We start from the raw sequence: 15,707 nt of genomic DNA, 5'->3' as shown, positions 1-15,707 counted from the left end.
GTTGTAGCAGTGGGTTGGCGTTTTGGCGCATGTAGTGCGGATTGGTTAAAGTGTGCTCCAACAGTCAACTCCAGTTCTACGCCCAGTTGGACGCAAAAACTGGAAACAATTCACAACAGAGCGGTGCAATATCTATATATTCACAGAGTTGATTTGGGTCCGGTAACACCAGGTTATATCTGACTGATCTGTAGCAACACGTTAGACCAAAGAACCAGAGCATCACAAAATATTGCCACACCCTCTTGTTGGGTTCAGGGTCAACTATCTGATTCAACATCTGTTTGGTTGAACCAATCTTTCAAATTGGCACATTAAAAAAACCTTATTACTTCACAATAGAATTTCTAACGACTTCACAGTTGATGAGAGCAAAAGAGGAGACGGTGTCAGTGACAGCCAGTGGCCTTGTTAGTTTTTTTTTCCCCATTAGGAATTAATTCATTACTCAGCAACAACGTAATTGATCCATGTCTTTGAGTTCTACAGTAATAGCAAATTGATTGATTTATCCTCAAGAGGGAAAGTGGTGGGAATTGTCCAGCCAAAAAGAACAGCAGAATCATCGGTTTTGAGCTGATGGATGAGAGTGGAATGGCAATGAATAAAAAAAAAAAGGTGGGACAAAGGTGATGTCTGTCAAAAACAGTTGATGAGGAATTGGAGATTACGGCATGTTTGAAATTCTGGTATCACAAATGACAGTTACCTCAAAAGACTCTCAGCCTCAACAGTAATAAGATTTAACAGCTAATATAATTAAATTAGATTACATCAGTAATTAAGCTAAGAAATCAGATGCCTCGAGCTGGCTCCAGCCAAAGCCTATGGACGACTAGGCAGTTTCTTTCCATCATTGGTCAGCAATGAAATATAGTCTTGGTACCACAAACAATGTAATTTCAGAGTAAAAAAGAAAGAAAGCATCCTCTTCTCTGACTCGTCTAAAAGAGCACTTTGTAATGATTGAGAGGAGGAATGATTGCAGCGACCAACAATTATTGTAACTGATAAATGTAAAGCGCAAATTATATTTATGAAAGATTTCAAAATCCTTGACACTGCTGTTTGAGAAATGTGATCCATGGGCAGGTGTCTCCAAAAGGTTTCCTCTATTGATTAAATCTCATTAGTGACACTTCCCTGTACCACCAAAGGTGGATTCTAAGGGTCAATGGACAGCTGAAATGGAGCTAATAACTCAATAGAACGATCATGGCAATTACGCAAGTGTCTGAGTTACACAAAAGGGAGGAGAATTAATGCACTGATGCTACCGAGAGATGACTAAGAAATGTTGTCTAATATGTCAGTAATTTGAACTGAGGGTGCCTTAAAAAAAAAAATCCATATCTGGTGGTTTACCAGCCATGTATAACCAAACAAATAATCAAAATTGTTAACTTATCTAAAAGAAAGGAAAACATCAACAACAGTTCTGTTAAAGTTTATATAAAGAGTTGAAGGGTAAATAGGTCAGTGCCAAGGCATGTAATACTTTCAAAATGTTTTAAGAGTGAGGTGTGTTTTCTCAGTTTTCAGTTCTTTCAGGTTAAATTACGTAAATTACTAAAACTGCACTTCGACTTCAAAAACTAATAATCAGAGCAGAGGTCATCCTCAAATGTCCAAAGGTTGCTACTTTCTTTTATCAACTATAGCAACTCTACATACTGAGTAACATAGCAGAATGGGTGAAACAAAATACTGAAGGAAGTGTTGTACTAGAGTTTGCACACACAACAAATGAACTGGCTACTGGACACGGAGAAAACTTGTATAATTCTAAGGAGAAAACATTTGATTAATACCACTAGAAATAATGTCTGTATTCCAAGACAAACTCCAACATTTTCTTTCCTTCTCTACATTTGGATAGAGACGGACATTTTGTTTTTAACACAAATATAAGAGTGGAAAGAAGAGACCTGTTAAGCCGTCCTTCATTGTGTTTGGTCACACAAATGGGCAGCTGGAAAAGGGAGATACAGTGCAGCTCAGCAGCATCCAAGAGGTTAAATGAGCACAAACCAGTGTGTCTACCGATAGTACTTTTTTTTGTATGCGCTCCTGCTGTGGAGGATGCTGTTTCCTGTCTTTGTCCCTCTCTGCAGCACTTGACCATTATGTTATGGACTTTGAGGGTGTGACATCAATCAACTATCAACATCGTATCTGCAGAGGGTTCCATAGGGATGCAGTAAGACATACTTATACTCTTTTACATTCATGTAGAACCCACCCGATAGTGAATTTTTAGAGCTGATGCCAATACCAATATAAGGGATAAAAATTATGATGTTGATATATCAGTGAGGATTCTTTTGATTTATTCTGCAATGATTTCTCAAATGTGGTTATCAAACCCTTTTAACCGTTATGACGGAGATATGTAATGGAGGAAGGATATTTTCCACACTGACATCTGTGCACTGAAACAAGAAATATTCTGTTAAACAACATCCATAACAGGTCAATATCAGCCAATTAAATTGGACAACTAATTATATATTATCTGTTGGGCTTTACATTCAAGGTTACTCCATGTGCCTATGTATGTGTCTCTTTAATTAAAAATAAGAACAGAAATAATGAAATCATGGTCTTTGTATGTCACTGACTTTTTTTTTTTGCAGTTATGATTCAGAAGCTATAGGCCATCTATTTAAAATAAGTAAGGGTAATTTTTGTTTCCTGCTGTTCTTTAATATTAGATGAGCTAAAATACACAAGCACGACCTTCTGCATTTCAGCAGATGTCTTTTCAAGGACAAAGATGTAGCCGGAACAAAAATGAGTGGAATTTAGAAGGTCAGAGATAGAGGGAGTTACTAATTTGTAGTATTTCCAGCAGTGATGACTGAAAATTGGTTATAAGGCATTGTACCCCGCTGGGTTTTGGCAATAGTGAGCACTAATTAACGACACTGGCTTCAGACAAGGATGCTGTACTTCTGATAATGGACAACTCACCTCCTGAAAATGAACCCCAAGAAAAAGATAAATCAATCTAGACACAGTACAAGCTGTGACTTGCCCAAGTCGATTCATCTATCACAAGATTAGGTAGTATTGCACTCTGCTGATTCTCACAATCTCACTGGAGACAACATGCATTAAGTGTTATCGTTGCCTCAGTCTGACTGTATTATTTCCCATCTTTTATCTGACGAACTGACAAAGTGATGTGATGCAACTGGACTCCCGGATGTCATATGTAGCGGAGACCGTTGTTTTTTGGCTATCTTCCACAACCAGGGAGCAGCGAGCAAGGCACGCCGCTGATGCTGGGGGTAAACAAGCAGAAGCTGCCGACAGTGTTAATCACAGTTTTACTGCTTCCATGCTCTGGGGTTTGGAGTCACAGGCTGGTGCAAGTGGTTATCATAGCCTTTTTTTTTTTTCTTTTCTCCCTTTTCTATCGCAATGAGGATTCTTTCCACACCATTAGAACTCTCTGCTGAGCTGTTCCAACCAGGTTCACTACTGTACTAATACAGTAGAGCACTGTGAAGCACCATCTGCCATAAGCACAACTAACGACAGTAAATGTGGACACATCAGCACATTAGAGGAGCCGCACCATGTGGGCCATGTTGTAGCAGACTGCTGTGCATAGTTTTATGGTCTATGGGGGAAAAGCACACAGGACACGAGATATTCTACCTTAAAGACCCACTGAATGACACAGTATGAGCTGAATTTACAAAGCTTTTTTGTGCCAACTTTCAGACACAATCTTTACGGAGATGCCTGCTTTTTTTATCAAACTAATGCAATGTCCTGGAAGAGCAGTTTGCCTGTCATCTAAAGTGCAAATGTGTTGTTTTGATCTTTTTAGCAAATTAAGAAGGGGCAGGGCCTGGACTCTTATACTAATTTGTGTATTCGCTTGCAATTAACAGGGGATTCTCAAGAGGTATCAACCTTATCAGTAAAAAGTCATCATCACTCACCAACTGCTCTGGCATGAGCATCTGTTGGAGGGCTGTTCCGTTTAGCGCCCACTCCCGCAACAGGCTGAAACTGGTTGCAATGTGCAACATTTTTGTTGTGACAATTTTTCTTTTTATGTGTCTTATTGTGGTATCTGTTTTTGCACCTGTCACTCCAACTTGCCTTCTGTCAGTTTAAAAGCTTTTGGCGTTCTAAGTCTATGTGAATTAATATTTTCACGGAAATGCTAAAATTAGTTGAGGCCTTTACTTTGCTGAAATTTTCATGATATCATTTGAGATTTGCTTCTTTCATTTACAGTCACAGCTGCCTTAGTTCCTCAGGCATTAAAAAAACAAAACAAGAAACATTAGGGAAAGAGGGTGTTTTTTTTTCACATTAAACTGAACTGGGAAAAAAAAATATTCATATGAATCAGGTGGCTACATGTAATGTGAAAGTGGTCATAAATAATTGCAAACACACAAAGAAATATCAACCAACTCAGCAGCTCTTGCACTATAATGTATTACAAACGCATTTAATATATGGTTGTGAGTCAATGCACTTATAAATCCCATTTCCAGCAGCAGTCAATTGCCGCTGCCAGCCAGCAAGCTCATTTACTGGATGCTACCTGCTTCGTGCCAAACCACAGGCCACAAAGTTCAGAATCATGAAGAAAACAAACAAAAATTAAAAGCTCCTTTCCACGATTCTTTCTTTGTGCAACCAGTCAAAAAGTAATAATCGTATCTCAAAATGTCTTCGTTTCAGCAAAACACCCGTTACATCCCAAATAATTCAGTGTACTGTCCACAGAATAAGGACCGACACACAGGCAGCATCACCATCGTGCATTCCGTTATCATGACATGGCAATAAACGTACAGTAGCTGCAAACAATCTGGACAAGGTCAAGTTTAGTGATTTGCACTGCAGCTGTATCTAAGGGATCTATACACTTCACAGCAGATATAAAGGTCACACAGGCTTCAGGTAATAACTGGAAATCAGAAAGCATTCAATAGATGAGAAAAACAAACACTCAGGAAATATCCCACAGTGACAGATTTCTTTAACGTCCTACTCATAAAGAACTGACACAGGGCTCAGCAAAATACAGAGAGCTTTTGTGAGTGATGCTCAACCTGTGTAACAGTGTAAACTATCCAAATAAGGCCAGTGTGCAGGGCCCTGCAGCAGACTGGTCAGAATCACCACACTCAGCGGCCCACTGCCAGTGTAAGTCACAGTGTACACAATGGTTCTCTGTCCAGTCCTCAGGGGAGACAGAGGGATTTGAACTGATGGAGCCCCATAGATTAAACTGAGTAAAAAAATCTGTCTTTACAGTTCTGCAATGCCATTTCCCAAAAGCAAACTGTTTATTACAGATGTTAGAATAAGCTATGTTAATGGTGACCTTGCATTACAAACATGCCAAGATGACCCTTGTCTTGGCAGGCCTTAGCTGGCCCTGTAGAGGACATATAACTATTGACACGCTTGACTCACCACTTTGAAGTCTTCAGCGCTGCACTCCACGCCTCTGTAGGAGCAGGCAAGCAGCATGTCCTTGATGTCGTGACCCGTTCGGTCATAGAATTCACGCATGTTGAAAGGGCGAGGCTTATAGCTGTCGAAGTCCGCCCTCTCCTTCAGGATCTGCAGGACATTTTCCTCCACCATGTGTGGGTCCCGGATCTCATACCTGAACAGCAAAATTCTGGACTTAGTTCATGTGGAAACAAAACAAGCACACTCATATATACACACACATGCACTTGCCTATTTCGTTTTGGAAAAAAATCCAACGTAATTGTAATTCTATGGTTACATGACAATGTTTTGTTTTGTACAACATGAAGTTGTTGTTTTTTTTTCCACAGAGATAAATGTCTACAATCTTAAAAAATATGCAAATGTTTTTATAAATTCTTTTGCTGTATAAATCACAAGAAAAGTTTTTGAAATGGCTTACACCAGAATGAAATAAAACAGTAAAATCAATGTTGATGGATCCTAATCTCATTAGTCTATTTTATTTTTCATCTTGTACAAAACATTTTGCTACCCATGAAAAAGTAAATGACAGACATAATTTCAAGGAATTCCCCTCCAGGTTACTCCACACAGCGAGGGTTGTGAGAGAAGCAAGACACAACTTTAGCTGTGCCTCCCTTCCACTTCAAAATGTGCATTTAAAGAGTTTGGCAGGCACACAAGCTGTTTTGGCAGGACAGCGGGTATTAACATGTAAAATATTAAAACGCATGCAGCAAAAAGAGCATATTCGCCCTCAAACTGAGCCAAAGGTATATATGTGTATGCCAGATCTTCCACACCTGCACTTGGAAAGCTCTCACAATATTTCATAATATCATATGTGGTCTGAAACTAGCAGCCTAGCTTGCTATGGGTGGCACAGAGTGGGAAAAAATAGCTCATTATTTGTAGAATGGTAGTAATTCTTCTCACACAATCATGTCCATGAGTCTGCCAAATAATTAGGGTTAACTGTTGTGGCAGAGCGTTCACACAAAGCAAAACAATGTCCGTAATGATGTATTCAGGCTCTGCACACTTTGGAAAAGTGCTTTTTTTTTTTTTTTTTTTTTTTTTTTTTTTTTTTTTTTTTTTTAGATTTTATACACTTTATTAATATAGACTATTTCGCAGTAAATCGAAGCCAAACACTTCATGTAGCATCTGTTGCAATGTTTTGAAGTGGAAAACGGATCAGTTGTATCCTGTAGGTAAGCATACATTCGGACTTTTTCTTGTTCGGTCTCTCTCCTTCCAGCAAACACATAAAACACATGACAAAGTATGATTGATTTGTGTGTATCGACACACAACAAGCTGAAACACACAGACAGAAAACACTCGGGAAGCAATTTATAATATGCCCCGGCTTGACAACGACCATCAACCTTCAGCACCTGTTCGCAGTCATTCACAGATACAAATTAACCTCAATTAAACAGTTAAGGCCCTGCGTGGAGAAAAAACGCCCTGGTGATGACCTCTTCTGAGTGATGGCGTTTCAGTGGTGCAAGCATTGAAATTATGCAGTGCTAAGATTAAGCACGACTGACAGACACTTGTGAGAATAATTTTTTTAGGACACAAAGAATGAGCACAGTAAAAGAGTGTATAATGGTTTTTTGAAATTAACTGAGCAGTAAAGTCGTTGTTCCTTCCATTTCTTTCAAATTAAAGTAGTGCAAAAAGGTAAGGAAACGTTTTTAATTCAAGTCCTGGATCCATGCGTAATGTGTGAGAGCAGCAGTCATTGTATAATAGGGTTCATGTATTGTGTTACTGTAATCATTTTGGACACCTTCTCTCCTGGGTGGAGATACCAAAATTAAAAGTGAAAACCAGAGGCAGAAAAAGACAAAGGCATACCCTTCTCCTCTGACAATAAATCGGTGAGTGACTTTGTGGACACTGACAGCGGAGTTATTTTTCATGGATATGGGCACTATTTCAAAACATAATTGGTGGTAAAACTTAATGGATTTTTTTTTAATTCCACAAGGTCAAGGTCTGTGCTCATGAACAAGATTTTGTCCCTTGATGATGTGACTAATGTAAGCTGATCCATGAATAAAAAATGAAATATTACATTATTTCTTTTGTGAGCACTGCCTTAATATTCAACCGGTGATGTATTTTCAAATCAGGTCCCAACCAAATTACAAGAAATGTAATATGTTCCACTGCACCATGTTGTTTACCGGCAACAAACTGAATGAAATAAAATGTTCACAATGTGGGACGGTGTATGCTGTAATTTGAAATGAGGGCTGTTTCTCTCACCTGTGCTCATAACACTGAAGAGAGAAAGGAATCTGTCATGCTTCCTGTTGAATGGAGTCAACAGTGCTGTGACGGGGAACACTGAAGCTATTGTTCTGCACAAGAGTTGAATTAAATGCCACCCAACACCATCATCAAATTCAACAGTCTGTCTTTGTTTTATATAATGTTAGAATTTGCATAAGCAGCCGTAGCTAAAGACAAGATAGTTAGAATGATTACTTTACTCATTAGCTGCTTCTTTGTTCTAAATACATGTGGCTATTCAGGCAAGTATTTTAAGGTAAATTGAGGTTATGAAGGGTTAAAAGCTGTGCAGTTGTCTGAATGTATGAACAAATCGAGCACTGCGTGATTTAGCTGGTTTGTTACCTTGTATTGTTTTTAAAGCAGTTCGTTACCAAGGGAGACGGGTGGGATTTAGGTGACAGTGATAGCGGATCTGAATACAGCTCAACGAAAGCTCCCATTAACACAAAAAACTTTTATCGCAAATGACCTTTATCCTTTCGGAATACACAGTGCTTGAAGCATTTTATCCAAGGAAAAGTTATTTAGATGCGAATATTTTCAAATACTTGACTGATCAAGTTGCGAGTATTGCTCCATTTTCAGTAAAAATGGAAAGCAGTCCAAAATGCTTTAAAAAGATTGGATTCTGCAGTAAATAACCCACCGATACGTTCAAACAGTGATGCCCAAACTGTGGTACACGAGGCTGGCAGTACGCAACAGCCTTGATGAAAAGCCTAGTCATTGCACTACAACTGGTGCAAGTTAAAAAAAAATTTAAAAAATGCACTTATTTTAATTTTCTTACAGACAACACTTATTTTACACATCACAGATCAATGATGCGTGAATGTGTTTGTAATCATAAAAATATTTTAGAAATAAAATGTGTTTTTCCTTGCCACGTACAGTGATGTGACATCAGGTCTGACATAGCATAATGCTAATGTTAGCTCTACGCATTTGGATTTGGACTGCACAGCTGATGATTTTGACAATCAGCATGAGTGGAATTTTTAAATGGCTACAGAGGGAAAAAAAAACACAATTGAGAGGCAAATAACAACGCTTGAGTGAACTGCAAGTTGCAAAAAGCTGTTTCTTCAGCCCTCTTCCCTGCTGATTTTGAAGGATTTTGGTGAGTGCTCTAATTAATGTCTTTTATTTTGAATTCTTATGTTGTTGTTACCTTGCCTTTCTGAGGCAGTTGCATGGTTTAATCAGTGAATTTCAATTTATGAATAAAAAAGGTTGTAACTTGGTTTGCCACATAATGATAGGTTGTCTGAAAAGCTTGGAGTTTCAGAGAAACAGCTTGTTTAAGATTTTGGAGAGTTAAGCCACTGTAAAATAAAAATGTGTGCAAAGTTAAAAATGATGATCAGAACTTAGTTATCCCCTCCGGTTAAAGCTAGTTTACAGAATTATGTTACCAGCGTGCTTAATGACATTGTTTTCATATTGTCAACGAGTGCTACATTCAAGACACAAAACCTTCACCAGCATCAATTCAAATGCGCTGGCTACATCAAGACATGCAATTCCCGATTGGGTGAGTTAAGTGCAACTCGTATGCCATTAACCGTTAACAGGAATGATAATGTTTGGAAAAAGCTAATCTGAGGCCCTGGAAAAGACAGGTCAAATTCAGCAGTCCAGTCACTCACTGACAAAGTAAGACCCTCAAAAAAAAACCATCACAAATCAAAATCAATTCAATACTCTCATCCACAGAGGGACTACATCACTTGCTGTCACGCTTTATTCCAAGAAGAAGATACAGCCTGTTGTGGTATATTCTGAATTTAATTTAATTGTATCCTGAGCCACTGTCTTATAAGCAACACAAAGCTGCCAGGAGAACACTTAAGAAGCCGTGCTCACATCCCCGAGTCAGGAGGCTTTAGTTGAAGTGCATACAATCACAATAATATGGGCAGATTTTTAATATTGCCCTGCCACTGCTCCCTAAAGCAATCACTGAAAACTCAGTTCGTATGGGTGGGGATGGGGGACTAAATTGGATTATGGGCCACAAGCACTTTCATTTTCTTTTGGGGACTAAAACGACTGAAGTAGCATCTGCAACGCTTTGCCACCTCATGACAACAGTGAGTAAATACAAGCAGCCACTGACTTTCAGAGTGAACCTTGACAGTGAGACCACGGTCACAAAATACTATTCCCTCCCTCTCTCAGGAAAAAAAAAACACACTACTGCTTCATTACGTTGCTGTTAATCCCTCAGACTGTCTGACATAACAAAGAACACATCTTGATATAATCTCAGGTAATTATCCAATTAGCGCTAATTAAACTACCACTAACAAGGATTGAATTGTTTGTGCTGTGTCTTTGAAAATTAATAACTGCAATAATTCCTGCAAGCTGAGTTTGGATCATCACATCTTAATGATGATGCACCTTTGACACAGTAATTATGCTGCTTCGAACAAGATTATAGAAATGCAAGCAAGGACCACTGAGTTAAAGCAAACTCTAACGAATATCCATTATACTGATGCGCAAGTACACAAACAAACCAAAGATACAAAATACAGGACATGCAACATATGCCAAAGGAATCACATTTGATGTCGATCCTGATATTTTTCATCTCTCCAGTGGTCATTTTCTCTCTGGTACACAATCACAACATGTCATAATTAAAAATGAACCAACATTTAAAAAAAATCAGCTTTCGAAGCAACCCTCTGTGCATTTATTTTCCACATGATGGTCTGGCTCCCCGTGTCCTCAACCCAGCACTTTTTTACGTGATCTTGCTGAGGCAGATAATGCAGTCAAAAGTTATCGAGCATCACATTTTGTGACATTTTGACCATAGCTTATGTGAATTAAGAGCATGTTTGCAAGCTCAGGGAACATGCTTCAGACCTGTGTAAGCAGAAGACTTGCTTCTCTGACTTTCACGAGCTGATCTAACACTTCTTGGCAGCGTACGCCACACTATCAACACCTATTCCAAAATGACCTTTCTTTTGTTAATTATATAATTTCCTTTGCGACATAGTAAAAATAAAACTGAGAAATTTACTAGGAATGTTCTGCACTACCAAGTGTGACTACAACTTGCACAAATACAATGAGAATGTGATTGATCTTTTTTTTTTTTCTTTCTGTAAAGAAACTGCTGGAGTGGAGTAAGTTAAGGTAATATCTCCAGTAGCTCGGCTATAAACCTTTTGTCGAAGACAGTTTGGCATCACTGCAAGGATAGATATTGCCTGCTGCCTCCTCCTGAGACAGTGATTGACACAGACAGCCACACGGCACTCTGTTTGTTTTCGACTAGTTTCTTTCCAAACCCACAGCCTGTCCCGTTATATCAAGAAACTTATCACTGAAGTCTTTTCTACGAAATCAATATAGTTTCAAATCTGAAATGCTATCTACAAGTTGGAGTCCAGATCTCCCCAATTTATTTTTCCCTCCACGGTCCTCATTACTTTTTCTACGACTTTAAACTGGCCTTGTTATCTGTTCAGAAAATGCCACAAACTTTACCAACCTTTGAGCGTAAAAAAGTAAAGGGACGCGCCCCTCAAGGCCAAATGAACAGAGAGGGCAAGAAACAGAGAGAGATGAGAGCGTTAATCAGTGGGACAACTCTGTAGCTTAACAAACAGCACTAATTACACGGGGATAAAGACTTGTTCATCACACAGCTTACGAGACACAAGTTAATTGCCTCTGCTTGTAGTCCCCTCCCTCCATCTAAAGTCAGCTTGCTCCAAAGTCACTCGGAGCAAGTGCCTTTGCTTTGCTTTTTTATTTTTATCTTGTAGTCTGTTTTTGTATTTTTTTAGGGTGCATTGTACTTCTTCCGGGAAATCTGGCTGAATCTGCACTAAAAATCGGTGGAAACGTATGTTGATATTTCAATGGTTTGCCACGAAAGCTGACAGGAAAAACAGAAAAATAAATCCACACAAGCTGTAGGCGCACTAGTTGAAATCTATATCATACACAGCACTCGAACTACAGCGCAAAGCAATGGAACCTATTGCTTTCCTGTAAGGCTATCACCTGCAATATGGATGCATGTATGAGGGTCATAGACAAATGACATTCAGTATGAAAACGGGGATTTGGATTCATGTCATTCTGGCATGTTCTCTGTGCCTCGGGCTGCAGAGCTGTGTGGATCAATACGCTAAAAATAAATTGAATCATGCGTCCAAGATGGTATTAGATGTGTTTGTATGTTGTACATCTTTTACTTTTGCATAAGTGCGGCAAGCCGTGTCCATGTTTATGTGCATGTGTGAGAAACTTACTGCTCCAGTTGTGAATACAGAGTGGAGTATTTTCTTCTGTATTATACCAGTAAATCTATTCAGCCAATACAGCTGGGTGGCACAGAAAAGAAAAAGTGCTGAAATTCAGACAGAAGTTTCAAGATGAAACAGTGAGCTTGTCATGGCTGCCAAAAGACTAAGTGATCAAAGCACAGCAGAAAGCAACAAGTGTAAAGGGAGAGGATGGCAGTTGTGAATCGCACATATGTCTCACCACACAGCATGGGATTTAAAAATCTGCTCGTCTACTTATCCAATATTTGGATATTTGCATCACATGAACTGTAAAATGACGAAGCACGAAATTGCACCAGCAGTATGTTCTTCTTCATCATCTTCTATTAAGCATTTGGAAACAGCTCATCTATTATCTGTTACCTGGGGGACTCTGATGATCTGGGTTAAACTGTGTTCCTCCTCATTTTATTTTTATCACTGTATCAACATATTTTAACAGACTAATGGTAGGATTATATTTCATGTTGTCGCATAGGGTTACATACATATAGCAGCTCACGTGCAGTGTAGATTTCAGCTTACATGAATTGTAGTGTTACTACATTAAGAAATGGCCAACTCTTACTTGTCATTTTCCCCCACTTAAGAAAAAACAACTTTCATCTATGATCCTCTTTCTTCCTCATTTACCTCAGGTTGAGGGCAGTCCAAGTTCATATTCTGAGAGCCTTAAAAGGCTTTTTCTGCTTCTTCCATGTTCGCACATCTCCCAGCACCATAACAGCAACAATCGCCGACATGGCTGTTAAAACACTGATTTGCACTTCCATGTCACACAAGTTTTCACATGGGACTACTCAGACATCAGAGTAAACCTCAGTGTGCATTCCACTCAGCTGCAGGCTTCAACACCAAAAGGACATTTTCCTATAAAGTTCAAAGTTCGCTTGTAGCTCATAAACTGCTGATGCTGGGCCTAAAGTCTGAACACTGCTTCCCTGGAGAACATTGTTAAAGAGCGAGTATTGCAATTTAGTCAGTGGGTTCGGGGATTTAGTGATTTAATGGTTCTCAGTTAATTTTATTGGAATAGAAAATTGTTCATATTCATGATAACTGCAGCGGAATGTAACCAAATTAAAAGCGCAGCGTTTCAATCGTTTAACTGTTATCTCACATTATGCAGACTGTGCAGTGGACACAATCGAATCCTGAATCAACAAATACTAAAGCTACACAGATGGGATTCCCTGAGGCAAAAACCTTATCATACAAGCAGCTAGTGTGGCTGGTCGGGAGTCTGTGTGTTGAATACTGGTGTGTTTTAACCTTCATGATATCGAAAAAAAAAATTATACTGTAGATGTGGAGGGGTTTATTCTACTATTAAAGCAACAACAGGTAAACCTACTGTATGCTGGGAAGCCCTAAACAAACACACACACCCCCACCCCCCCACCCCACACACACACGGCAATCAGACACTTGTATCAGACACGCACACACCTGCCGTTGAGCAAGGCAAGGAGCTCGCCAGCGTGGTACAGGTCGTTGCGTGTCACCCGGCTGAAGCGGAAGGAGTTGAGGTTGCAGAAGGTGACCGCGGGGAATACAATCATCGGAGCCGCCACCTCATCCAGCTTGGTGATATGGGGGTACTCGAAGTAGAACTGCACCCGGTCCACGCATACCATCACCAGCACACCCACTGAGGCCATGAAAAACAAAATCCACAAGCTACGCTTGATACACATCCGCTCGTAAGTGAACATGTGCGAGATGCCATGCAGCGTGGACCTGGTGGCGAAAACTTCAATGGGAGCCGGCTGCTTGAAGTCCATGTCCTCCGAGTCCGCTTTGAGATCCATTATGTCTCCGGGATGACTTTAGATGAATGAAGGCTGTGAGGTTGCAAAAGGAGCAAACTGGCTCGACAGATAAGTAGATGCTTTAGTAATGAGGAGGAGGTTAGTGTTTGCAAGTTCACGCCCTTCTACGCATGTATTTCTCATGCAGTCTGTGAGATGTTGCGTCACTGACAGCCGGCAAAATAGCTTGACATTCAAAGCATTCTCACCAAAATATCCTCAAAACACGCAGTCTTTACATGGATACACTTGGAAAAAGTATAGATGGGGGGGGGGGGAAGCATGCGTTGTAATACTGCCTCGGTTAGGGTCACAGTTCCATAATAAAAAAAATCCCGGTGTGGAGCGCGCATGGATAGATGCCAGCGCTGTCCGGTCCTCACACACTTCTGTGATATCACCGAGTTGATATTTGGCTTCCACGATCAAAAAAAAAAAAAAAGAAAAAAGGAGAAACACTGGACAGGTCTGCAAAGAAAAACTGATCACGACTGAAAAGGGAGAAAAACAAACCTCAGCGACGGAGCCAAGGAAATCAAAGCGGCGGTGTAATCTCTGTGTAAGGCAGAGAGTAGGCTGGCTACATGGCTTTCCCAGCTCTTCATATGCGATCCCAACACGTGCAGAATAGCAAATAGCTGTCGATTTCTCGCCTGTAATTTGTTTCAAATGCAGTCGTCGGGGCGTCCTGGGTTTTCCACAGCCAGGAGGATAAGCAGCTGCATCACAGAGGACCTGGGTCTGTCTGATAGCTGCCTCGGTGCGCCTCTGCTCGCTCGCTCGCATCCATTCCCTCCTCCGAACTGCCTTCACAACAATGCAGGGATAATTACTCCGGTTATATTTGGATTCCCGCTGGTGTATCCATGAAAAAGATTGTTCTGGGAAACAAATCTGTATCTTTCGCAAAAAAAAAAAAAAAAAAAAAAAAAGGAACTCCCGCCCGAGAATGTCAGCGTTATGAATTCAGGGAAAACCACCTCAGAGGCGGCAGCGGTTCGCCTGGATGAATTAAATTCGCCCCAAACAGGAGAGAGCAAGGATAGGACGGCAAGTGTTTTACACCGGGTGACGAAGTCCAACGTCGGCGGCACTCCCAACAATGCCTAAACCACACTTTACCCGAAGCGAGCTCGTTGACTGAACCTACAATTTAGTATTGAAAATAAAGTAATGACTCAAAAAGGTGCCATTACCTTTGCTGGCGTCAGTTTACTCACTTCCGGGCAGCCCTCTGAGCTGAGCACAGGTGATACACACCTATGTCAGCGAGCTGCGATCAAGTTTTACTTTCTGCGGGTGAAAGTGTTGTTTTTCTCACTATGGAGGGGAAAAAAACTGCTACATTATTCACATGTGAGTTAACTTACCTGGTTTTTGAAGTGAAGTTTGCAGGGCTACGAAGAAAACGACGTTAACCTGTGTAATTAGCAAACTGCAGTGGTCCTGAGCGACAAAATAAATCAATTCAAAAGATTAATGAATGAAACAGAAAATGTCGTTAACTTTGCACATAACAGGCGTATTGCTTGCGGGAAATTTATATAACAATTCCAATTAGTGTTTTGAAAATATAAATAAAAACAGAGATAAAACGTTGCCCAGCAAGAGAGCATTGCCAACCGTTTCAATATTGTAATTAAAACACCTTTCCAAATAACAATAAAGCTTTCGGGCTACAGCATTTAAAAGTACAAGTTAACATCGGACTTACTGGAAATGTCACTAAAATATGGTGCGTATAACTTAAAGTAGGATTCATACATGTGTTTTTGACAACACC

General features: G+C 40.0%; 1 protein-coding gene across 1 annotated transcript in view; it reads right to left on the bottom strand.

Moving 5' to 3' along the window:
* The window catches only part of asic1b (acid-sensing (proton-gated) ion channel 1b), a 148,392-nt gene extending 133,583 nt beyond the window's left edge, over nucleotides 1-14,809 (bottom strand). The window contains exons 1-2 of the mRNA XM_069147942.1: nucleotides 13,563-14,809; nucleotides 5,455-5,650 (exon numbers count right to left, since the gene is read on the bottom strand). Of these exons, the coding sequence (XP_069004043.1) occupies nucleotides 5,455-5,650; nucleotides 13,563-13,924 (558 nt within the window). The 5' untranslated portion in view covers nucleotides 13,925-14,809. The remainder of the gene's footprint in view (nucleotides 1-5,454; nucleotides 5,651-13,562) is intronic.
* Nucleotides 14,810-15,707: the final 898 nt, after the last annotated feature.

Source organism: Embiotoca jacksoni, unplaced genomic scaffold (genome assembly GCF_022577435.1).
Source record: "Embiotoca jacksoni isolate LCO1_2020_lvr unplaced genomic scaffold, fEmbJac1.0.p SCAF_1, whole genome shotgun sequence".
Taxonomy (NCBI): domain Eukaryota; kingdom Metazoa; phylum Chordata; class Actinopteri; family Embiotocidae; genus Embiotoca; species Embiotoca jacksoni.
The sequence above is the reverse complement of the archived record's forward strand: the minus strand, read 5'-3'. Positions and strand labels throughout refer to the sequence as shown.